General features: G+C 32.4%; 1 protein-coding gene across 1 annotated transcript; it reads left to right on the top strand.

Moving 5' to 3' along the window:
* Positions 1 to 932: 932 nt before the first annotated feature.
* Positions 933 to 16,396, top strand: LOC25500477 (mixed-amyrin synthase). The gene is made up of 16 exons (XM_013588899.3): positions 933 to 1,351; positions 8,163 to 8,348; positions 8,653 to 8,742; positions 9,468 to 9,665; positions 9,764 to 9,848; positions 9,962 to 10,128; positions 10,261 to 10,452; positions 10,531 to 10,644; positions 11,948 to 12,067; positions 13,672 to 13,794; positions 13,896 to 13,994; positions 14,235 to 14,291; positions 14,507 to 14,875; positions 15,043 to 15,123; positions 15,251 to 15,334; positions 16,052 to 16,396. The coding sequence occupies exons 1-16, from the start codon at positions 1,151 to 1,153 to the stop codon at positions 16,172 to 16,174; spliced, it is 2,289 nt and encodes a 762-aa protein (XP_013444353.1). The 5' UTR covers positions 933 to 1,150; the 3' UTR covers positions 16,175 to 16,396.
* The last annotated feature ends 11,220 nt before the right edge of the window (positions 16,397 to 27,616 follow it).

The raw sequence follows: 27,616 nt of genomic DNA, 5'->3' as shown, positions 1-27,616 counted from the left end.
AAGTTTCTCTCTCTTCAACCTCTCCTTCAAAATCTGCACAAGAACACTTATATAGCAGTCTTCAGCTGTCAAAATCGTGACACGTTTTGCCAAATCGTGACACGATTGGTGCGTACAATCCAAGGTACGACCAACCTTATCCTGAAAATGTACCCAGCAAGTTTGAAAATCGTGTCACGTTTTTCCAAAATCGTGACACGATTGAGCACCCTGCAAAACCATGCTCACCGTCTAGAAAATCAAGACACGTTGATGAAATCGTGTCACGATTTCTCTGTTCTTCCAAACCACAAATTTGAAGCCAATTAACAACATATATCGTTCCATAACTATTATCAATGTTGGAGCATATCTATGTGGAGTTCCATAAAAATCATGAATTGCACATTATATAAGAAGATACCGTATCATTGCAACAGAAAATAAACTTCATGTCTTATTGCCTACATGAATCATTGTCAAAAATGAAGACAATTATTAGATCATGTACAATAAAAGTTTCTTAAGGACTAAGTACTTCAGATTTTTTTTCTTCTTAAGAACTAAAAGTTTATTTTATTTTTCTTACCGAGTAAATTGGGTTCCCTATTTTTCTTTAGACAATATGATAAATTAACATCACCATAAACTCACAAATAAAATAGAAGTTCCCATATTCGAACATGAAAAATATCACATAAAATATCCAACTTAACAATATGTATTTTAGATTGTATTTGGTCTTACCGATACTAAATTGAATCTTTTATACAAACAAAATTATATTAGTATCAAACGTACGTTGTACTATTATTCATTGGTCGGCTTTACATTAAGTGGATTAGGTACAATTGTAAATCAAACAACCAACTACTATAAGAGGGGTAGTAAATCAAATAACCAACCATTATAAGAGGCACAATGATATACACTAGTACTACACCTATATATCAAACAGTAAATTATACCATCATAAATTCAAGCCGTTGAACATTGCCAACACTGCTTGCTTTATAATAATTGTTGCATGAGACTCCTCCATATATGTTGTGTGATTCAGCATATACACACACAAAAATCTCATATATAGTTGCAATCTAGTTCTCTTTTCTTTTGCCTAAAATATATATGCTGAAACTTGTAAAATACATGCAAGTATACAATATATAAGATGTGGAGGCTGAAGATAGCAGATGGGGGGAATGATCCATACATATTCAGTACAAATAACTTTTTAGGGAGGCAGACATGGGAGTTTGATCCAAATGCTGGTACTTCTGAGGAGAGAGCTCAAGTTGAAAAAGCACGTCAACATTTCTATAACAATCGTTTCAAAGTTAAGCCCTGCAGTGACCTTCTTTGGCGTTTTCAGGTAATTATCTCTTTGATGTATATGGATATGTTCATCAACTGGTCCAATTCAATGAAAAATGTAACAACTCTATCATAAAGAGATAACCACTGAAAATCGATCAAAAATGAAAAAAAATAAAATGATACTACCTTAATTCCTTAAGTCCTAACTCAACTGGCAAATGCCGAAATTGTTAGGCCGGATGCTATGACCGGGGTTCGAACCCCAGTACCTCCACTTATGTGTGTGTGAGTTTATAATGACTTTGCCATTTCGTCTATCTTAAAAAAAAAAATCTACAATTATTATGGTACCCATTTTGGCACGTAAGTTCCTTAAATGGAAAGAAAAAACATAAGAAATGGATTCATTATTCTATGAAATCAACTCGTATACTCTCACTTGAGATTAACTATGGCAACAAAATCCTTGACAGCGGGTACTCATCCGAACCAAACCTATTTTGACGGGTTTTTTCCGTTTTGACTGGGTTTAAGTTTTTCCCGATTTCAAAACACAGGTATGAGACTGGTAACGGGGATATAGATACCCACCTCGAACCCATACCCAAATCCATCCCGAATGTATAAAATTAATTTTTTACCCCTTTTATATAAATTGAAACCGAAACTCTAAATCATTTCACTCCCATAGTCAGAGTCTTAGTCTTTTAGATGACAGTCACTTATCATAATTCTCTCTTATCTCCTTTCATATCTCACACTATCTGCCTCTCTCTTCTCCATCACCATTGCCATCGATCGTCAATTGTATATTTCCTAGATAATGCATTACTATATTGCGCTCAGGATGAAAGTTACTTTAATTTTAATTTTAAAAAATTATCCACCGCGAGGAATGGGTATGAGGCGGGAATACCCGAACCCATCCTGGACGGGGATGAGATTCGATTTTTCATCCCCGATGGATATGGGCAGGGTAACGGGTAAAGGATATGGTGAATGGGAAGGTAAAATCCGTCCCCCACCCTGCTCCATTGCCATGCCTACTTGAGATGCTCTACATATAAATTTCTTTAGAATTTTTTTGTCCATTTTTATAAGATCACTTTCAAATTTTTATTTACGTTAATTATTTCTTTATGAGGAATAATTTTTTTTATTGACGGGAGGGCCGAAGCTCAAAAAGAGAAATTACATCTTAATCAAACACATAAAAGAAACCCCTGCTTGATCAGCAGCTAACAAATGACTAATTTGAGTCGGACAAGACTCATAAAATACCATTTCATGACCCATTCTACACCCCATATTAGCTAAAGCATCAACACAATTATGTGCTTTACGATACGAGTGTTGAACCTTAACCTCCCATTCCATCTCTAAGAGTTGCCTAATCCTTTGAACAAGGCTCCTTCCTATCGAATTGATATCCTGCCCCTTCATAATTATGTTCACCACAACCAAAGAATTTCAACCGCTGTAAACCCTATTTGTTTCGCATATCGGAGACCTTCCAAAACTCCCCACAACTCCGCTATAAAAGCATTGCATTTTCCCAAGAATTTGGAAAATTCCCCCAACCACTCACCTTCTACTCCCCTGATAAATCCCCCACCACCACCAAACTCCTCGGCTGAGGAACAATAATGTCAGAATTTTGCTTTGCATCGCGATAGTCCTCTGTATATTTCATGATAATATCGTTAACATGTAATGGTCTTTGAAAATTATCATCATGAACTTCCTTGTTCCTCCACTTCCAGAGAGTATGACAAGCAATAGCCCAAAAATCTCTCCAAGCAACATCATGTCTCCAAGCTCCTTCACTATACATATTAAAATTGATCCAATGAGATAGATCACCTTCAAAGAAAGCTGCCCTTCCAGTAGTATCTACTACCCTCATCCAGAGAGCCAAAGCTTTTGGACAATCTCTTAAAACATGAATCTCAGACTCAATCACATCATGACAAAAACTACACATTGGACTTCCAATCCCCATCTTACTCCTCCTCAAATATGTTAGCAATCTTCCATGATATATAATCCACATAAAAAATTTAACACGTTCAGGAACATTAAGTTTCCATAATTTTATCCAAGTCACGTCTTCATCAACATGATTTAATTTTGATAAAATTGTAATATGCTGAATCTAGCTACTTTAAAGTTCCCACTTGCGGTGTTCGGCCATATTAATTTATCACTTCCTAAGTTCTCATGAGGTGTTGCAATAGCCATAATCCGTTGAAGTACATCAAAAGGCAACCATTGCTTTAGCTTTTCCCAATTCCAATTTCCGTTAGAATCCACCAAGTTGCGCTCGATTTCTGGCCACAACTTAACCAACGCCTTCCAGAGACTTGAATCTGTCGGTTTTTCCAGAAAAATCTCCTCCAAACTTTCGCTTCGCTGATATTTACCTCTCATAACCTCAGTACAAAGAGAGTTTGATCCAGAGTAAATACTCCAACCCAACTTCATGATGCACGCCTTGTTCATAACATCCAGCCTTCTTAAACCTAAACCATAGATGGTCTTTGGTTTGGACATAGTTTCCCAACCAACAGCATGATATCTTCGACTAACCTCTGTGTCGCCCCAAACAAACTTCCGTTGAAGTTTCTGAATCTCTTCGATACACGCCTTGGGAATAATAGTGGTCATCATAGGATATAAAGGAACTGCCTCAATAACACTCTTAGCTAGTGTCACTCTTCTGGCTAACGAGAGATGATTGGCTTTCCAATTCGCAAGCATGACATGCACTTGATAATATACTGAAAATCGGCTCTTTTTGGTGCTCTTCCTAACAAAGGCACTCCTAGATATTTTCCTAAAGAAGTCGCTTCCCTGAAACCAGCTAAATTCAACAACTGATATCGGACTCCTCAGGGAACATTTTTAGAAAAAAACATGCTTGTCTTATCTTGGCTCACTTGTTGTCCCGATAAATCACAAAAAGTCTTCAAAGAGTTGATTACACATGTCATTTGCGATGCAGTTGCTTCTCCATATCATCTGCGAACATTAGGTGAGAGACCATCGGTGATCGGTCCCCCTCTACTCTACTTGCTTGAAGCACTTTCCATTGACCTTGAGGAACCTCACGTGTGATAATATGAGACAATTTTTATAAAAGCTTGTGAAAAAACCAAAATATATAAAAGAATGTATGTCTTGACACAAAAATCAATGCAATAGAAAGAAAAAATAAAAAACATTAATGTGATTATGAAAAAGAATGTTATCGTAAAATTGTCACAAAATAATTGTTTAAATATCATTTCTCTTTTTTTTTTAATTTATTGTACCCCTGGTTATGTTACATCAATTTCTACAATAAATATTATAGTGAAAATATTAACCAATTTTCTTTTACAAAAGATAAACTTGTAAAACGTTACAAATTGCCTCCAAATTTAAGATCACAACCAAAAGCGGAGGGTTTCATGACAACGTGGTAGCATTGACTACGCCAAAAAAAAAAAAAATCTTGAATAAGTAGCTAGTTCTTATTGATACCTCATTAATATATATTTAGTTATTTCAAACAATTTTGTTTATTCAAAGAGATATAATATTATAAAAAATATGATAATTTATTTAATATAGTGTCAATTATAAATAAATTTGACTTCTTACAACTTGTGAAGCTAGGCTTTTATAAATAACTATTGTTCTTTTTTTATTTTCTCTCTGTATCCATGTACTATTTTTGTTTTTTTTTGTTTTTTACAATGCACTTCTACTATTTTTAGTCGGGTAATTGTTTTCATTTTTTTTATAGAGATAGTCAGGTAATTGTTCTCTTCTGAGAGTTTTCAACTTATAAATTGTAACTAACACTCAATTTGTTATGCTTTTCAAAGTTTTTCTTATGTGTTCTTAGCCCATTTGATATGAGTAAAACTGTTTCAACCAACAATTTAAGGGTAATACTCGTAGTCATAAGACGGTCAACGTAAAAAAGACACTAATTTTTTTTAGAAGTCAAATTAGTCTATTGAAATTGACATTGAAGAAAAGACGAGACATAATTTACTACATAATATGGAAGTAGCTAATTTTTCTTTTTGAAAACAAGGCACATAATCTTCCTTCCCTTTCGTTAAAATTATGTTCTAAACATATTTTCATTTTTTATTTTCTTGACAAGTTTGTCCCTCTGAAAAATAAACTTGGAATGGACTTTTGCCCCGGTAAGTTGCATGTGGAGGAGAATGAGAGAAGACAAGATAATTGTATCGCATTTTGTCAAAGAAAAATAGAAGAAGATGATAGTCATATCACATCAATAATAACAATAAATGTATCCATTTTGTCAAAGAATGGATATAGTGTTATTAATGATAGTACATACTTTTTGACTAAGATACAGTACTATACTGTATAATCTGTCAAAAAATAAAGTACCATAGTGTATATATAAATCATTTTCCTAGTGTCATACCAGCGTGAGTAAAAATATTGGACATTGTATATTCTTTTCACTAGTGTAAAATAGTTGAAATTGGATGCATAATCATCAAAACAAAAGAATTATCAATTGTTCTTCTATGTTCTTTTGTTTTTCTTGCAGAATTAACAATTTTTTTTGCAGAGAATTGACAATTTAACTCATTTTCTCGATAAAAGCTCCAAGGATTAAATATGTTTTTGATCCCTATAAAATTGAGATTTTTAAGTTTAGTCCTTACTTAATTATAATTGTTTTTTTAGTTTCTAAAAAACAATTTTTGCACTAAGTATTAGTCCCTCCTCAATTCAAATTTGTTTAATTTATGATTAAACTCTTCAGTTTTTGAACAATTTTTTGCAGACGTGTTAAGATCATTATTGAAAGTTCCTCTGCAAAAAATTGTCACAAAATTTGATTTTTAGTTCAGATTTTGTTAATTTTATCTTTAACTTTTGCCGTTTTAAAAAATTCATATTTAATTCATCTCATATTAAAAAATTCTAAATTTTAGTAAATGAACCTTTCATAGTGTTTTAAACTTGTCTCGAAAAAATCATTCAAAAATTTAAGAGTTTAAGGATAATTAAACAAACTTTGTTGTAACAGAGACTAAAATTAGAAGTAATTTTCTTTTTTAAGGACTAAAAACCCTATTAAAATTAAGTAAGGATTAAACTTAAAAGTTTTATAGGGACCAAAAACATATTTAACCCAAGCTTCAATTAGGTACCAATATAATAAAAATAAAATCTTTAAATATTTTCATTTTTATGTAAATTAGATTAGATAAAACAAGTTGATCCAATGGTTCATATAATTATAGTTATCATTTCTCATGATAGATATTATGCTTCCTATATAAAATTGTGTCCATTGTGTGTGATGGCCAACTAGCTAGGTTCCCATCATTATAAAATAAGGAGTCAGAGTTCATATCAATTAATTAAATAATTATTTATTTTTATCATTAATCAATTAAGACTATCTGTTGATATTTTATTTTCTATTTCTTGAGCGATAGGGCTACTCATTGATATATAGTAATATAATTATTATAATGCTCTTATAATAACATTGAAAAATAACTTAATATAAAAAATATTCCAACAGAAACCTCACAAAGAACATAATTTCCTTCTCAATATCTTTTCTCTCACACTCAACAAGTACGTACACTTGTTCGTGTTACTTTGTGTTTTGGATAATAAGAATGGTACTACAAGCTTTAGCTTGCAAGTTGCAATTAATAGTTGCAAAATGCCATTGCCACAATCACTTTCATTTACAGTAAGAATGGCACTGATTGCATTTTTAACACTGTCCAGCAATTGCAACGCGTAAAGAAAATCATGACCAACAGTGTTTGACATCCACCGAAAGTAGTTTTACACGTTCACGTCTTGAGACTCATATATATATTGTGCGATTAGCTTACACACAAATCTCATGGTCTATAGTTTTTCCTTTACCTAAAGTATATAAAATGAGACTTGCAATATATTTAAAGTAAAAAGATATAATATATAAGATGTGGATCGGAGGCTGAAGATAGCTGATGGTAGAAAGGGCCCAAACATATTCGGCCTTAACAATTTTGCGGGGAGGCAGATCATGGGAGTTTGATCCTGATGCTGGTACTCCTGAGGAGAGAGCTCAAGTTGAAACGGCTCGTAAAAATTTCTATGACAACCATTTCAAAGTTAAGCCCTGTAGTGACCTTCTGCGGCGCTTTTAGGTAGTTATTTCTTCGTTGTAGCGAACAAACAATAACTCAATTTATCATCTGGTCCAATTCAAAGCAATAACTACTGAAACGGATGTTCATCATCTGGTCCATAAAGATGTTCATCATCTGGTCCAATTCAAAGCAAATTTGAATAACTCAATTGGAAAAACAATAACTACTGAAAATTTATCTAAAAAGATACTAAAAAAATGATATAATTCTCGGATTGATTTTGGATTCGTATGTTAACAAGTTGATCAAATTCAATTCACATTGACCTTACTTTAGTACTCATGAAATATTATTAATTTAGTTTTTTTGAAGATGCCGAGATTCAAACCAGGCCACAAAGATGCAGAAAATCTTGCCACCAAGTGATTGATCGCTCGGAAACTTGTCTGAATTACTTAATTAGTCCTGCAATTATGAAAAACGTAAAACATATGCATTTTTTTTTTATAAATTTATCGTCACGTCTAATTTTTTTTAAGGGAAATGTTAAAGAGTGTCCTGAGGGGACTCGTTAACAAGACCCATTTTTTAATAACACTAAATTTCGTAAGAGAATCTTATAATAATGGACCAATGGTGAATGGTTATATGTGTATAAATTTGTTGTTCTGATCCATATATACATTAATATAACAAATTTTCCATGTTTGTTTGTGAGATATGTAGATTCTGAGAGAAATTTTTTTTAAACAAACAATAGCAAGTGTAAAGATTGAAGATGGAGAAGAGATAACAGAAGAAAAAGTGACAACCACGTTAAGAAGAGCCGTAAATCACATATCAGCACTTCAGGCTAGTGATGGTCATTGGCCTTCTCTAAATGCTGGCCCTCTCTTTTATTTTCCTCCCTTGGTGAGTATTCATATATTCAGCCATCAATAATAGAAATGAACATAGAAATTCAAAGTTTGAAAATTTTATGTTATTGTTTATGAAATTGAAAAACAAGACTACTAAGTAATTGAAAATTATTTTTAGAAGAAATTCTCAAATGTTTTTGATACGCATGAAATTAAGATCACATAAGATGTATTGCTATTAAACACTAAAACAATGCATCCTCTGCCAAAAAAAGAAATGCATACCGCCTGCTTTATATATTCAATTTCTATGATAATGCACTAATCAAGATTAATTTATCCTCAAAACACTGCAGGTCTTTTGTATGTACGTTATAGGACATCTTGATTCGGTATTCCCCAAAGAGTATCGGAAAGAGATTCTCCGTTACATATATTGTCATCAGGTATTGTTGAGTTCCACATTCAAATAAGATATAACTTGAGATGTATTTGCTAGTGGAAGACATCCCGCACATTATACCAAATCAAATTTGTCGGATTAAATTAGACATGAGCTAATTAATTTTATTAAGATGGTATCACACTTATCAACTATCTGTTTGGCCACTCGCTATTGGACCACTTAAGCCATGCTTTAGATGTTCAATCCTAGATGTGAGAGAACTTTTGACCAGAGTTTCAATTTTGATGAGATATAATATGAAAATGTGTTTAAAAGCGACATATGTCGCTCACCTTACAATTTTTTATTTTTTTATAGCTATGAGTTAAGCCTAACTGTAACTTTATGCACACACCAAGCCAAATAGTACTAAGCATAAGGGGTTGTATTGAGAAAATCCAAGTCCCATATAGAAAAGAGATTAGGTCTTACAAGGTGATTTTTAAGAATAAGTTAAATCCAATATAAAAACTTGAAATTATATAAGGGTTTTTCGGTGCGTCGAGAGTCCCACATTGAATGCATTATGGTTAGAATATATATATATATATAAGTGGGTGACATCCTTCACCTTACAAGTTAGTTTTGTAGGGTTGAGTTAAGCTTAACCCAAATTTTAAGAGGTATACTTGTTCGGTATGACGGGAAAAACAAAATAATTAGTTGAAATATTTTCATGCAAAAAACTAACGTTTAATGCTGGCCATGTTGCATTTTCATTTGAAGAATGAAGATGGAGGATGGGGACTACACGTAGAGGGTCACAGTATCATGTTTTGTACAGTACTCAACTACATATGCATGCGAATACTTGGAGAAGGTCCAAATGGAGGTAAAGAAAATGCTTGTGCTAAAGCAAGAAAATGGATTCATGATCATGGTGGTGTGACATACGTACCTTCATGGGGAAAATTTTGGCTTTCGGTAATGTTTTACTTCATTTTATAAAAAATATAAATATGCACAAAATAGTGTATATATATAGCCAATCTGATTGATTATTGAAAGTTGAAACTATACAGATACTTGGTATCTTTGATTGGCGTGCAAGCAACCCAATGCCTCCTGAGTTTTGGATGCTTCCCTCATTTCTTCTTAAGCATCCAGGTTGAATTAAATAACTTGTGTTGTCACTCTCTCTTTATGGAAAAATATATATAAACTTGATTCATTAAATTGAATGTTTGTCCTATCTCATTTTTACCTTTTACTAAACACAGCTAGAATGTTGTGTTATTGTCGATTGGTATACATGCCTATGTCTTACTTGTATGGAAAGAGGTTTGTCGGTCCAATCACACCATTGACCTTAAAGTTGAGAGAAGAACTCCTTACAGAACCTTATGAAAAAGTTAATTGGCAAAAAGTACGCCATCTATGTGCAAAGGTGAGGAGTATTATCTCTGATTAACCACAATGTGTGTGTTTACATATCCTCTTTATAATGGGAGCCATAATTGTCCATTTCACATATATACTCCTTTTATAAATTATCTTGTTTACTGTTAAAAAAATGCAGGAAGATCTTTACTATCCCCATCCTTTGATACAAGATCTAATATGGGATAGTTTATACATATTCATGGAGCCACTTTTGACTCATTGGCCGTTAAACAAGCTGATTAGAGAAAAAGCTCTCCAAGTAGCAATGAAACATATCCACTATGAAGATGAGAATAGTCGATACATAACTATTGGATGTGTGGAAAAGGTAGTTATTATCATAATAATAAAACATCAATTTTTAGCCATATGCAACAATTAGTGTGTAATAAACAATTCTTTTTAGGTTTTGTGCATGCTTTCTTGTTGGGTGGAAGATCCAAATGGAGATGCATTCAAGAAGCATCTTGCAAGGCTCCCAGACTATTTATGGGTTGCTGAAGATGGAATGACCCTGCATGTATAAATTATCTTGAGTAAATAGACAATTACCCCCTTTGAAATTGTAAGTTTCGTCACTTATCCCTCATGACATTATCAAAACTTCAATTACCCCTCTGAAATTGCATAATGTTAGTTAATTTACCCCCTCTGTCAAAATCTTCTGTTAGTCAACATCACGTTTTGTAAATACCCCCTGAAGTTTTGCACTTACATGCAAAATGCCGCTGAAACTTGAAAATTTATAATTTTTTTCTTATTCTTGACTCAAAAGATATTAAAGATAAATAACTAACAGTTAACTTTAATACTTTAAACTCTATAAATTCCCTAAACACTAATTCATGATCACGTCATTTTCCCCATTGTTAACATCTTGATCACTAATAGCTTCTTCTTTCAAATCAAAGGATATTGAGCACTTATGTGAAGATCCCATTGAAGTGTCCTCAGCATGTTCTTCACTATTCCCAGTACTCTCATTCTCTTGTTTCTCATATCCATGTGACATATTCATTAACAACTACTTGTTCTATATTTGTTGTTTGCAAATTATGTTTTCAAGTCTGAAACAGATAGTAAAATGTACAAAAAGTTGTCAAAATGAACAAGAATTAAAAGTGATTAGAACAGGCTGTAAGATGTGTCTACAACATGTACAATTACTTAGCTTTAAAACTTTTAAAGTATAGGTACCGAAATGCTAGAATGGCATGGTAATAAAAGAACAATGTGCGATTATTGTTATGAAACATGGCATCCATGGAAGGAATGAGAGAATAGCTATGAAATTGTTGTATTGATAGTAAAATGTAATATTACAAATGAGGAAGTTATCCCACTCATGGGGTTGTTACAACTATATATACTACTACTTCACTAATGCTAACTAGTATCTAACATATATCTCTATAATTATGACTTAGTGTTTAGGGATTTGTAGAGTTTAAATTATTAAAGTTAATTGTTAATTGTTAATCGTTTGTCTTTAGTATCTTTTGAGTAAAGGATAAGAAGAAAAATATATAAATTTTTAAGTTCGGAAGGCATTTTGCACATAAGTGCAAAACTTCAGGGGGTATTTGCAAAACGTCATGTTGTCTAACAGACGAATTTGACGGAGGGGGTAAATTGATTAACGTTGTGCAATCTCAGAGGGAAAATTGAAGTTTTGTTAATGTCAGAGAGGTATTTAACGAAACTTACAATTTTATGAGATAATTGCCTATTTACTCAAATTATCTTATCATATCTTAATGCAAGTTAATTACTAGAATATTATTGCATCATCGTATATAAATGCACATATTTTTATAATGCAGAGTTTTGGTAGCCAAACATGGGATGCTAGTTTGATCATTCAAGCTTTGCTTGCCACTAACCTAATTGAGGATATTGGTCCAACACTTGCAAAAGGACATAAATTCATCAAGAATTCTCAGGTATGTTTAGTTTTAGTGATAAGAACATTAAGTTTGCTATTGGTTAATTTCTTCCGATAATGTAAAATTATATTTGACATAAAATAGTTAACATAAACCTAAAAACTGAAAACGGCACAATTATTTTTATTTTTTGGAACAACTGAAATTTTATTAGAACCACTTGCACCGAGAACAAGATGTAGTGATCACACATGTTCGGATAAAACCAGAGTAACACTAAGCAGAAAAAAGAACAAATAAAACAGAACCAAGAAAACAATGCAACACAGCACCTGAACACACAACAAAAGAAACAAACAAGACACGCTTCTGATGGCGGGAATAACAGAGAAGGGATTGATATATAGCTAACCGGAATGCCTGATAAAAAATAGCAGCTTCCGAGTATGGAACAATCTAAAAACCAGAAATGCTACGTACAAAAAATTAAGAGCAAACCGGTGCACTAAAGCTCCCACATACGCATGGTTCGGGAAGGGGTTCCACCATTTGGTGTATTGTACGCAGCCTTACCCTGCTTTTTACACAAGAGGCTATTTACAAGACTTGAACCCATGATGTTGTGAATTCCGACTCAAAATCACACCAATACAAACTATGATGTGTGGAGCAAAGGAAAGTAGTAACCAATATCAAAGCAAACAACAAGCAACAACAATAATAACAACATCTAAATCTAATTTAGTAATCAAAGTGAAAAGCTCAAAACCACAAGTAAAAGATAAAGAGAGAAGAGAAACAAACACATCAAAGATTGTTGACCCAGTTCGGTCCAACTTGACCAAATCTGGGGGAGAGATTGATCTCTCCAATCCACTATCAATGAGTTCTTACAAAGAGATACAAATGGGTTACAAGAAATTAGCTTTGACAAGCTCACAAAGCACCACCTTAATTTCTACCCATTTTTCCAATCTCATTAATGAACAAGACACTCAATGATTTTCACTCACCCAAGGTGTTTACAATGTTTCCAAACTCAAGAGAACCCTAATCAAAGACCCTCAACCCTAAAGTTATCTCCTTTGATTTCCCTAGTTTCTCTCTCTTGAAGCTCTTACCAAAAAATGAAGAATGAAGCCTTAAATAGTGTTCAGGAATACCCAACATCGTGCCACGTTTCGAGCCCATCGTGCCACGATGGAGTTGGTAGCAGTACAGTACTTGATCTTATCTCCTGCACCGTGCCACGTTGCTCCTGCATCGTGCCACGTTCCTCCTGGATCGTGCCACGATTTTTTCAGTGACAACCAAAAAACTGAACCATTCAATCGTGCCACGTTGCCCTGCAAACGTGCCACGATTTTTCCAAACTTCAACATCAATTTTGAGACACATTTCAACACATGACCTTCCAGTGACATATGACAACAACTTTACCAGTTGCGCCAAGAAATGCTACGTATAAATATAAATAATATTTTTTCTTTCTAAAATTAACAAAATGATATACATCCTTAATCATTTAATGTTACTTATCATGTGCACACTTGAGCAATTACATTATTGTAATTATATATGACAATTTATCTCCAAGTTCAAAGTTAGTTCATTAAACTATTGCCTATTTGACAATTTGTCTGCTGCTATTCAATTTGCAGGTTAGGGACAACCCTTCAGGAGATTTTGAGAGCATGTACCGTCATATCTCCAAAGGGTCATGGACCTTCTCTGATCAAGATCATGGATGGCAGGTTTCTGATTGCACTGCAGAAGGTTTAAAGGTAACTTAGTAACTAACGAACTACATAAGCCAGTGCTGTTTATTCTTTTAATCAGATGCAAAATACTAATATTTGTTAACTAATTTTCTTATGTGTTTTAGTGTTGTCTGCTTTTATCAATGTTGTCTCCGGAGATTGTAGGGGAAAAAATGGAACCTGAAAGGTTATATGATTCCGTCAATATCATGTTTTCTCTTCAGGCAAGTACTACATACTACTCTCTCCATTATTTTGTATGTGGAAGTTTTTAAGAAATTTTTAAGTTCAACTTATCTCCACATTTTACATCAATTATGTGTACTACAACAAATGCAGTAAAAGGTTAAATTTGTTATTTTTAATTGATTCAAAAATATGTTATACAGTATATTTTTTGCACTATTATCATTGATGTTCAATTTTCTTATGCTACATGATTTATTTTTGATGCATTTTTGCAGGGTAAAAAAGGTGGTTTACCAGCTTGGGAGCCGTCAAAAGCTCTAGAATGGTTGGAAGTACGTATTATGATATTAATAAACGAATAGTTAGCATAGATGTTTTTTTTTTTTAAATCTCGAATAAGCATACATGGTAAAAATGAAAATTTAGAAATCATACATGTTAAAAATCATACATGAATTGTTCTGTATGTGAATAAATACCATCTTTTCATTTCAAAATATAGTATACACACCATATTAATTAATTAGATTTTGTTATTAATTTTCAGCTACTCAATCCAATTGAATTTCTTGAGGAAATTGTAGTTGAGCGTGAATATGTTGAATGCACTTCATCATCGATTCAAGCTATGGTTTTGTTTAAAAAATTATATCCCGAGCATAGAAAGGAAGAAGTAGAGAATTTCATTGCAAAAGCAGTTAAATTCCTTGAAGATAAACAAACAAGTGATGGTTCATGGTATGGAAATTGGGGAATTTGCTTCACTTATGGTTCTTGGTTTGCTCTTGGCGGTCTAACAGCCGCCGGCAAGACTTATGAGAATTGTGCTGCAATTCGCAAAGCTGTTAAATTTCTGCTTACAATACAAAGAGAGGATGGTGGGTGGGGAGAGAGCCATCTTTCATGCTCAAAAAAGGTTTGTCTTTAAATAATTAATTATTATTTACTAATAATGAACTAAATTAATTGCATGGTATATATTAAAAATAATTACTTAATTTACAATGCTTAAAGAGTGTACCGGGGACACTCGTTAACAAGACCCTTTTTAAAATGATATGACAATTAAGGAAAATAATGCAGATATATGTACCTCTTGAAGGAAGCCAATCAAATATTGTACAGACAGCATGGGCTCTAATGGCTTTGATTCATGCCGGCCAGGTACCTTCACCTGTCATTGTAAATTAAAATTCATGCTTTGTTACTATATAACTACAAATGAATGTTGTGTAAAAAAACTACTAATGAATACATATAAATATGGTTATTTCTATATATATCTGTACAGGCGGAGAGAGACCCTACTCCTCTTCATCGTGCTGTAAAATTAATCATCAATCTCCAACAAGAGGAGGGTGATTGGCCCCAACAGGTTTATCTCAGTTAATTGTTTGATATTATGACTCTTATATGTTTATGCTTATTTCACAATAAGGAAAATTAACCTAGCTAGCTCACCAAGATTTTCATATTTAAAAAAATATGGATACTTTTTGAAGGGAAAATAAAGTATTATATAAAATGAGGAGGAAAGATATAACATAGTGATTTTCATATTTAAAAACTCATTTAAAAATGATTTCAAGAACTTAAAAAGAAAGTAATTAGTGATTCATAATTGAAGTTCATATAATATAGTTATGCTTGCAGCAGAAAGTGTTTTAGCTGCTACTTTTGATCCTCAAAAGTTAGCAGAACATGTCAAATTTACCTTGGCGGTTTTCCATCTTGTGATAAATAAAATGAAATGGTCTTGATAACCTAGACCAACTTACTTGCGAAAAAGATAAAGGTAAAAAAAAATATTGAAGGATAAAATAAAACTTGTACAATAAACTTGTATATACTTCGGTTTATTATTTGAGCATTGCTATTTATCTTGAGAAATTTATCAAGAATTGATCAAGAAAAGGTCCCAAACTCTCAATCAATTAAATTTGTTATTTGCCGGAAATCAAGGGAGGTAATAATATGTAATTAATGAAATGTGTTAGCAAATACGCTATCTTGAAATTTTCTTGATAGAGTATCTATCATTTCTCTTATTATTTTTGTATCTTTAATTAAGTTCTTATTTATGTTTTGGCAGGAACTCACAGCAGTATTCATGAAAAACTGCATGCTGCATTACGCCATGTTTAGAGATATATTCCCAATGTGGGCTCTAGCTGAATATCGTAAAGGGATTATGTTGCCTTCCATTGCAGTTTGAAATGTGAGCTTGAGCACAAAAAGGAAAAACCATCTTTATCATTATAATAAACATTTGTCTTGCCAAATTTTAAAATTACGTACATGGCATGTTTATTTTCTAATGATTATTAATTGATCAATGATGTATGTATGTTGATAAATATCAAATCTTGCTGCCAATGTAGAATTATAACTCACACATGACACATTAACATCTCTCCTTTAAGTGTGAGATTCTCTATGTCTATGATATATGAAAAAATAGTCAAATAAGGTCAGAGGCACCACATGGTAAAAAAAATGGGTTGATCGCGGTTTGATAGAAGATATACTTAAAATAATATTTTTGTACAAAACTTAAATAATGCTTTATTTCAAATAAGGGTTAATAGTGCTTTTCACCCCTGTAATATAGACCATTTTCGGTTTTCGCCCCTGTAAAATTTTCGGTTTGATTTGCATCCTTGTAAAACTTTTTTTTCCTCCAGAAAACAACCATTCCCCATCCAACTCAGCAAATTCACTTACGTGGCGCTGATTTGCCATTTTTTTTTCATTTTTTATTATTTTTAATTGGCCACATGTAAAAAAATATTTCCACATCAGATTTTACTTTTAAAATATTTGAAAATAAATTTTAAAAAATAAAAAAATCATAAAAATATTCAATTTTTTTCCAAAAATTGAAAAATAATTTTTAAAAAATTCAGAAAAAATATTAAGAATTTTTCCGAAATATAAAAAAACAGAAAAATAGTATAGTCATATTTTTTGGAAAAATCGAAAAAAAAATAGATTTTTTTTTCAAAAATTTTAAAAATTAGAAAAAAAACTATTAAGATTTTTTTCGATTAAAAAGATTTTAAAAAATTTGGAATTTAATTTTCAAAATACAAAAAAGGTAAATTTTCAAAATTAAAAAAAAGGTCAGATTTTTTAAAAAAATTCTGGAAAAAAATTTAATTTTTAAAAATCTGGATACAAATTTAGAGGATTTTAAAAAAGTCGTAGAAATTCCATTTTTTCTAGAATTAAGCTTTTCTTCAGAGGAGGTAGAAATCATAAATCTTATATTTGTGGAATGAAATGATTTTTTTCCCAATATTTTATTAAAATTGTGGAACAAAATTTTCGAATAAAAAATCTGAATTTTTTTTTTATATTTGTATACAGATTTTTTATCTGACCTCTTTTGTAATTTTGAAAATTTGCTTTTTTTTTATTTTGAAAATTAAATTCCAGAATTTTTTAAAATATTTTTAATTTTAAAAAAATTCTGATTATAATTTCTGATTTTTTCTAATTTTTTTTTTTGATTTTTAAATTTTTGGGAAACAAATATGACTATTTTTTTGTTTTTTTATATTTCAGAAAAAATCTTAATATTTTTTTTGAATTTTTCAAAATTAATTTTCTATTTTTTAAATTTTTGGAAAAAAAACTAAATATTTTTTGGATTTTTTAAAATAAAATCTGATGTGGATATATTTTTTACACGTGGCCAATTAAAAAAATTAAAAAATGAGAAAAAATGCCAAATCAGCGCCATGTAAGCGAATTTGCTGAGTTGGATGGGGGATGGGTGTTTTTTGGAAAAAAAAAAGTTTTACATGGATGCAATTCAAATTGAAAATTTTATAGGGGCGAAAACCGAAAATAACTTATATTACAGGGGTGAAAAGCACCATTAACCCTTCAAATAATTACTACATCCATCGCTTAATATAAGTATTTGAGACATTTTTTACATATATTAAAAAAATAGTGAGCGAGTTTAATGTATCTATTTTATATGTTGATCATCCAAACACATCCTTTGTAGAATATGACTAGTTATACTTTTAGTCTCTTAAGTTAATTTTAGATTTCATTTTGGACTTTTAAGCTTGTTTTCTTTTCATTTTGGTTTCTTAAACTATAAATATTAGACAAATTAGTCGGTTAAGTTTTTTTCGTATCATTTTGGTTACTTAACTTATAAATATTAGATGCTTTAATTTTTTTAGTTATAAACTTTAGGCATTATAGTCCTCTCCATTAGAGACCAAAATGTCTCAACATTTGTAAGTTAAGAGACTAAAATAACCTACATGCATTATTTAAGGGATCAAAATAAAATGAAAAAAAATACATAAAGGATTAAATTGTATAATTTTGTAAATTCTTCAAAAGGGTTTATATATAATTAGAGACTACGATCATAAATTATAAGTGTTTTTTTTTTTTTTGATCAAGTAGCTTAGTGACTAGAGCTCACACATATAAATGTGGAGAAGTAGGGTGTCTGGGGTTCGAACCCCAACCCCTGCATATAATATGCAATATTCCTACCAATTGAGCTAAGCTTGAGGATAATTACAAGTGCTTTTATTTGCATATGAAGACATTTTATTTGTGATATTGAGGATGACCACACAACTGTCCCTCACGTAATTATGTGAAGTTGGTTTGGCCAAGCAATTCATAATAATTTTTTCTTCGAAGGAAATCAATTCATGATCTAAGAAGTATCATTGAGATGCAGTTGTGTTAATGTGGAATTGAAGGCTTGAAAACTGTGGAGGATGAAGATTGAACTGTAGATAATGGAATGACCCTTGCTTAAACCTGTCACGAGGCTTCAACTCTCATTTATAATTCTTTCTTGGAACAATCTTTAAGGATTTCTTTCTACACCACCAGATTCTAAGTTTAAGCCATGTGGACCTTGATCGGTTTTCTGTCAACTATTACACTTCCATCTGTAATGTGTAGTGTACTTTCTTCTCATTCTTAATGAACCGGTCCCCTATCTTTTTCTTTCCCTTTTCGAAGGTATAACAGATTAGAGATTAGATTTTTATGGCACTCATATTATTTTTCAATAGACAGAATTCAATATAATGTTTTGTTTGCAAGTATATTGAAGTGAATTGATCTCAGCGTATGGATGTACATCTAAATCAACCAAGGTACAATCACCACCTGTTTTGCAAGTACATGTCATACTCATAAACCAAATTAACACTCTCTTTCTAAGATGTCATACTCATTACTGAATGAAATTCACATAGATACTGCACTTTAAAAACGGTGAGATCTACACAAGTATAACCTAATAGAACAGTGGATTAAATTAAACATAATAGAAGAGTGACTGTTGGAGAGAGTCATAAAAAGATAGTGTTCCTAATATTTAAAAATAATAAAATAATGTAATTTGATTTCTTTTTGCGACTTCTTTCTTTTAATTATCTTAAAAACACGCCATACTAAATTGACACCCGAATTTAAGAGACGAGTCTGATTGTGTACATCGTCATGATGTCTCACAACTCGGTCTCTTCTAGTTAAAATTCAAACTTTGATTGTTGCGTTTTGAGAGTTTAACCTATTCTTTTAAACATAATTCCTTTTTGTTCAAAGCAATTTTTTGGTTTTTTTTTATGGGTTTCTTTCACTAGAAAATAATCATATTTGAGACATTTTTGATAATAAATATGGATAAATCTTTTGGTTGCAACTTAAACATTGGTTCTCCACATTAAGAGTCTAACCTCTTCTGGTTGACTCAACTTCTGTCGGTGATTTCGTCAAAAACTTTAAAATGTTACATATATGAAATTTCTCATTTATATATTATTTTTTGTGTAAGCTTAGTATCCTTTACGCGCATTAAGAAATCTTTCAAGACTCTTCAAATCTAAATGAACAAAAAACTCTCCCATAGATTTTTAGCTCACTTATATATTATTTAACACTCTCATTTTTAACATTCACAAGTCCTCGCTCAACTAGCAAAATGTTGAAATTGTTAGGCCGGATGTTATGACCGGAGTTCGAACCCCGATACCTCCACTAATTGTGTGTGTGAGTTTATAATAATGGCTTTGCTATTTCGTCTTTCTAAAAAAAAAAAAAAAACACTCTCATTTTTATTCAATGTAAAATTTATCTACCCGCACTTCACATATCAACAACAATACATATACTACACACAGCAGAAATGTTTCAAATTATATTTCACTCTATAAACTTAATTTTTACGTTGAAAATTTTAAAATAAAGAGAAGAGTGGTGATACATTTTAATTATTGAGAAAAACTGTGAAATTCAGTTTAGTCCCTAAGAAAATACAAGCAACTTTTGATCCCTAAGGAAAAACTAAGACAGCTTGGAGCATCTCAAAACGATAGTATCTTAACAGGTTCAGAACATATGATATCGTTCCATAACTATTATCAACGTTGGAGCATATCTATGTGGAGTTCCATAAAAATCAAGAATTGCACATTATATAAGAAGATACCGTATCATTGCAACAGAAAATAAACTTCATGTCTTATTGCCTACATGAATCATTGTCAAAAATGAAGACAATTATTAGATCATGTACAATAAAAGTTTCTTAAGGACTAAGTACTTCAGATTTTTTTTCTTCTTAAGAACTAAAAGTTTATTTTATTTTTCTTACCGAGTAAATTGGGTTCCCTATTTTTCTTTAGACAATATGATAAATTAACATCACCATAAACTCACAAATAAAATAGAAGTTCCCATATTCGAACATGAAAAATATCACATAAAATATCCAACTTAACAATATGTATTTTAGATTGTATTTGGTCTTACCGATACTAAATTGAATCTTTTATACAAACAAAATTATATTAGTATCAAACGTACGTTGTACTATTATTCATTGGTCGGCTTTACATTAAGTGGATTAGGTACAATTGTAAATCAAACAACCAACTACTATAAGAGGGGTAGTAAATCAAATAACCAACCATTATAAGAGGCACAATGATATACACTAGTACTACACCTATATATCAAACAGTAAATTATACCATCATAAATTCAAGCCGTTGAACATTGCCAACACTGCTTGCTTTATAATAATTGTTGCATGAGACTCCTCCATATATGTTGTGTGATTCAGCATATACACACACAAAAATCTCATATATAGTTGCAATCTAGTTCTCTTTTCTTTTGCCTAAAATATATATGCTGAAACTTGTAAAATACATGCAAGTTATAAAGTGATATATTATATAAGATGTGGAGGCTGAAGATAGCAGATGGTGGGAAGGATCCATACATATTCAGTACAAATAACTTTGTGGGGAGGCAGACATGGGAGTTTGATGCTGATGCTGGTACTCCTGAGGAGAGATCTCAAGTTGAAAAAGCACGTCAACATTTCTATGACAATCGTTTCAAAGTTAAGCCCTGCAGTGACCTTCTTTGGCGCTTTCAGGTAATTATTTCTTCGTTGTAGCAAACACATAGTTGATATTCTTATGGATATGTTCATCAACTGGTCCAATTCAATGAAATTGTAATAAGTCGATCATAAAAAAGATAACCACTAAAAATTTATCAAAATGAGAAAGAAAAATGATGCTACCTTAATTCCTAACAGCATCTCTATTGTCATTTTTCACGAAATCTACTATGAATTTTGTACGATAATAATAACCGTCCCTAATGCTATACGTTCATATTTATGCATCTCATACACATTTTACTTCAATGAAAAAAATATACTTTATATCAATAATGAGAAAATTGTTGTATACACATGTTCTTTGGCTGAGAAACACATGTAAAAGACAAAAATACCCTTCGATAGTTAAGTGTCGAGGAAAATGGATCCGGTTGCAGTTAAGTACCGAGGTTTTCCTCGGCACTAAACTGCCGATGCGTCTTGAAGACCTGAAATGGCAGAAGCTGTTGATGATACACAACGTCCTGTTAAAGGTTTTAGGCATATTATTTCAAGGCCGAATAAAAAACTAAGCAACCTTTGAACCAACATTAACATTAATAAATTATCAAGATTGATGCGACAAATAAACGGAAATTACCAACATCCGTTCTATTTAAAATACGATAATATGTCATCAAAATACAAACAAACTAAAAAATGTCATGAAAATAAAACGGAACGAACAAATGTCATGAAAATATACACCAAGTCCTAAAAATCTATCCTAAATATACACCAAGTCCTAAAAATCTCTTCCTCGGCCTCTGGCTTCGCCTCCTAGTCATGATCGACGCGATCTGCTCCCTAACATTTTGCAAGGCCGCATAAAATTGTTGAGGGGTCATGCTCATCACCTCCTGACCCAAATACTCATCAGCATGGGCAACAGCGCCAGTGACCATGTCATAGGTATCAGGCGAGCTTCTCGCCTCGTACCGCTCCCAATGCTGTGCAATGATCTCCTCTTCATTTGCTAGCCTCGGAAGATCTACTGGAAGAGGTGGCAAAATCCGAGGGTGAGACACCGTAGTATACCATAGCACATAGCCATCCCTCATACGCCATGTCTGCTCTCCTGCCTGCTCACCCCAATCGGGCTCCTTAAGCGTGTGAGTGCGGAAGTCGATGAATGGCTGCACAATCTGAGGCGGTCGCCGCTCTACAACATCCGTTAGTTGTCTAGGGACGCTCTGGACGTATCCGTACTGCCGCAAAACCCTCTCAGGCAAGTGACGGTATACACCCTACAAACACCGTACATAATCCAGCCTGAATACCAGAAAACCTCCTCAAAACCCTGAATCTCCATGTGCTCTTCGTAAAGCCTCCAACATACGTTATCAAACTCAATACGATCAAGAAATGAGCGATACGTCACCCCATCTCCATGACCCTTATGTAGCTTCCACCTCGCCGCAACCGGATAGTTTTCAATATAGTTAGTGTTTGGATCAACACTGAAAAAGCCATGAAAATGCGCCAAAAACCATGCCTACACAAACCAAACAAATCACATTTATAATTTTTTATGCACGAAAAATATAACAAAATAAATAAAAGTTAAGGTTCACATTTATAAGTTTCTTACAGTGAGCAGTGTCACGCTTCCGTGTAGCTGTCCTCCATGATCGTCAGGTAGACCAACTCGATGTGTATGTTGCTTCTATCACCAAACAACAAGCATCCTACAAGAAATAGAAGATAACACTTCTCACAAAATGTCCTAACCCTCTCCAGCTCCTCTTGATCCCCTGGATCCTTCAATCTGTTAGCCCTATCAAGGTACCTCGTATATAACTCACTCAGCTTCGATATAACTAATGTACCCACCATACTCTTTACCGCAAATTTTCTCTGCCTCTGCCTCCGACACACCTAAGTGCGTCACCAGTAGTGCCGCTCCCTCTTGTCTCAACATCTTATTCCCATTGCTCAACATCCGTCCTTCAATCTGAAGATGCGTAAGACATGAGACATCATCCAGAGTAACGGTCATCTCCCCCAAGGGCATGTGAAAAGTGCTGCTCTCGGGATGCCACCTCTCGTATAGAGTCATCAGCAAAGCATGAGGCATAGTGGCGTAGCCCAAGTAAACCAAATCATGTAACCCGCTCTCCGTAAGAGGACCCCAAAACCTATCCTGATTCCCGTTTGGACATCCGAGATTCAAAATCTTAGCCCCTTGTTTTACAACACGCATCTTACGAACCTGAATATAGAAAAATAAACATAGTTTAAACAATGTAAACATTTAACTAAACAAAATAAAACATAACATATGTAAAAATAAAATTCACAAATTTAAATTGCCGCACGTATATTTAGTTTAAGACATAACACATATAAAACTTAAAAAACACATAACTAAAACAATTTAAATCATAATTAAATATAAAGAAAATAATTAAAGTAGATATAAAAAAATATAAAGAAACAATTAAACAAAAACACATAAAAGTTGATATAATAATTAAGCAAAAACACATATAAAAAAAAAATTGTGTTGCATATGATAATTTTAGACAATTAAAAATAACACTTACATTATTAGAATTATACCAAAGCGGCAATGCCACATGGTTGGCACAAGAGTGCAGTAGAGATATATTTTCCGGTCCTCCAGGAAAGGGAGGATCCAAAGGTAACACCGCTGGGGCAGTCGCTGTTGCGCCATGTCATCCTGGTCTGGTATATGTTGCTGCTCTGGTATATGCTGATGCTCATCATACCCACCATCAGTGACATCATGGTGATCCTGATAATTCAGGTACTCCACCTGGCTCGGGTCAACCACCTGTGACTCTTCAGGCTGTGTAGCCTGAGAAGCCTGAGAAATCCTTGAACCATCCCCCCTCCGACCTCTTCCCCTCTTTGGGATGTTCCCGCTTTACCTCTCCTTCCGGTGGCTTTGTGTCATCGCACACCTACCACCAATCATCTTAGATGGATCAATCAGTGGCCCTTGATCAAACATATCTACACAAAAATTTAAATACTTAACATCATAACTTATACATTCAACCACTTTATCAAAAACATTAAACCTAAACTTTCAAATTCAACCACTTTATCAAACATTCACATTCAACCTAAACATTATCAAACACACTATCATTCACATTCAAACGTAAATAATCAAATCCATTATCATATACATTCAACCTAAACATAACCTACACTAAATATAAACATTCACATTCGGTGAAAATCAAAACCACATTCAACCTAATTCAATATGCACTTTATCATACTACAAGTAACATCATTTCCATAACCTAAACTTACTCGATAATCAATATAATTTTCATTGGGGCATTTTATCAAACACTTTCTGTGCAAAACATCAAACATACTCAAAATGTATTCTTTTGCTACCATTCAAAACCACATTATACTCTAACACCATTCAAACATCAATTATAGCAACTATTGTCATTTACAAACTACATGCAATCATCAAAATTTCAATTCCTACATCAACCCTAACCACATGCAGACTACCAATTTTATTTAAAAAAAACCTACACAAACTAACATTATGATTAAAAATGAATCAAGGTACTTACTTGTAATTAAATGGAGATGATTCACTTGATTTTGCTAAAAAAATGAATTGAAGGAATTGATGGAATTGGAGAAGTTTTGGTGTTTGAAACTGAAATGAAAAATGAGTTTTTGTTTCTGTTTATGTTCAGCACGCATCGGCAGTTAACTGCCGAAGTTTTCCTGAGAAGTTAACTGCAATCGATTTTATTTTTCCTCGACACTTAACTGCCGAAAAATATTTTTATCTTTTACATGTGTTTTCCAACTAAACCAGATGTGTCAACGGCAGTTTTCCAATAATGATAGGATATTTTTTTTAGGGGTAGTGATAGGATATTTGGTATGCAGTTAAATATTAATGATTATATTGTACCTAATTTAATTTACTTCTACAATTTTTATGGTACCCATTTTGCCACGTAAGTTCCTTAAATGGAGAGAAAAAACAGAAGGAATGGATCCATCATTCTATGAAATCAACTCATCTACCACATGAGATGCTCTACATATAAAATTCTTTTGATTTTTTTTGTCAAAATTTTATAAGACCACCTTCAAAATTTTAACTGCATTAAGTAATTCTTTACCAATAATAAATACTATAGTAAAAATATTAACTAATTGTCTTTTACGAACGGTAAACTTGTAAAACATTACAAATTGCATGCGAATTTAATATCACAACAAAAAACAGAGGGTTTCATAAAAATGCGGTAGCATTGACTACCCAAAAGAAAAACAAATCTTGAATAATAAGTAGCAAAATTTTTATATGCAGCTACCTTTTAATATATATTTAGTTATCCAAACAATTTTGTTGATTCAAAGAAATATAATATTAAAAAAAATATGATAATTTATTTAATATAGAGTCAATTATAGATAAACTTAAGTTCTTAAAACTTGTGAAGCTGGCGTTTTATAAATAACCATGTTCTTTTTTATTTTCTCTATGTATCCATGTACTATCATTTTTTACGGTGTACATGCACCTTTTTTAGTCGGTAATTGTATTTTTTAAGAGATAGTCGGGTAATTGTTCTCCTTTGAGAGTTTTCAACTTATAAATTGTAACTAATAACACCCAATTTGTTATGCTTTTCAAAGTTTTTCTTAGCCCATTTGCTATTGTTAAGAGTCCCACATCAAATATGTGATGACCTGACAATGTATTTATAAATGGAGGCAATCCTTATCTCAAAAACTGATTTTATGAGACTGCGTTAGGTCCAACCACGATTTCTAAGATGATATCAGAGTCTCTTCAAGATTCACTAGGCCACCTGCTATCAGGTTTTCGATATTGGGTCACCCACCATTTATGTCTACGAACCAAGCCCAATACTGCTGGTCGTGAGGAGGTGTGCCACCTGCTATCAAGTTTTCGCTATCGGGTCACCCACCATTTATGTCCACGAACCAAGTCCAATAGTGCTGGTCGAGAGGAGGTGTGTAAAGAGTCCTACATCGGATAGATGATGGTCTGACAATGTGTTTATAAGTAGAGACAATTCTCACCTCACAAGCTGATTTTGTGGAGTTGTGTTAGGTCAAATTACGATTTCTAAGAGTTATGACTAAAACTATTGTTTGAACCTAATCCATCAAGACATTGAAGAGAATCAAACATAAAATTTTAAGAGAAACACGTTCTAAGGTCTAAAGTAAACAACACACCAACTTAAATGGGTTTACGATTAACTATATGTCCATATTCTTTGTTCGTAACACATAGTTTAACAGACAAATATCAACATTATTACGTTAAATACATTTAAGTTTCGTTGGTGGTTGTCACTTTCTTTCCGTATTAAAAGAAGAGCATGATTTACTACATAATATGGAAGTAACCAATTTTTCTTTTTGAAAACAAGGCACATAATCTTCCTTCCCTTTCGTTAAAATTATGTTCGTACTAGTATTTATCACTGCTTATAACTTAAATTTAACTCTTCCTTTCTCACCTTCATGTTGTTAAACATGTTTCCATTTTTTATTTTCTTGACAAGTTTGTCCCTCTCAAAAGTAAACTTGGAATGGACTTTTGCCCCGGTAAGTTGCATGTGGAGGAGAATGAGAGAAGACAAGATAATCATATCGCATTTTGTCAAAGAAAAAAAGAAGAAGATGATAGTCATATCACATCAATAATAATAATAATAATAATAATAAATGTATCCATATAACTATTGTGATATAGTACCATACTTTTTGACTAAGATATAGTAGTACTATACTGTATAATCTGTCAAAAAATAAAGTACCATAATAAATCATTTTCCTAGTGTGATACCAGCGTGAGGAAAAATATCGGACACTGCATAGTATATTCTTTTCACTAGTGTAAAATAGTTGAAATTGGATGCATAATCATCAAAACAAAAGAATTATCAATTGTTCTTCTATGTTCTTTTGTTTTTCTTGCAGAATTAACAATTTTTTTTTTTTGCAGAGAATCGACAATTTAACTCATTTTCTCGATAAAAGTTCCAATTAGGTACCAATAATAAAAATAAAATCTTTAAATATTTTCTTTTTAATATAAATTAGATTAGATAAAACAAACTCTGAAGCACGACATTTTGAACAAGATTCAATCATTCATAAACTTCTATTCTAAGAATAAATAAAACAAAAGAACATATAATAGCAATTGAT

The sequence above is a fragment of the Medicago truncatula genome, chromosome 8, assembly GCF_003473485.1.
Source record: "Medicago truncatula cultivar Jemalong A17 chromosome 8, MtrunA17r5.0-ANR, whole genome shotgun sequence".
Taxonomy (NCBI): Eukaryota; Viridiplantae; Streptophyta; class Magnoliopsida; order Fabales; family Fabaceae; genus Medicago; species Medicago truncatula.
Note: the sequence above shows the minus strand (reverse complement) of the source record. Positions and strands in the feature narration are given on the sequence as shown.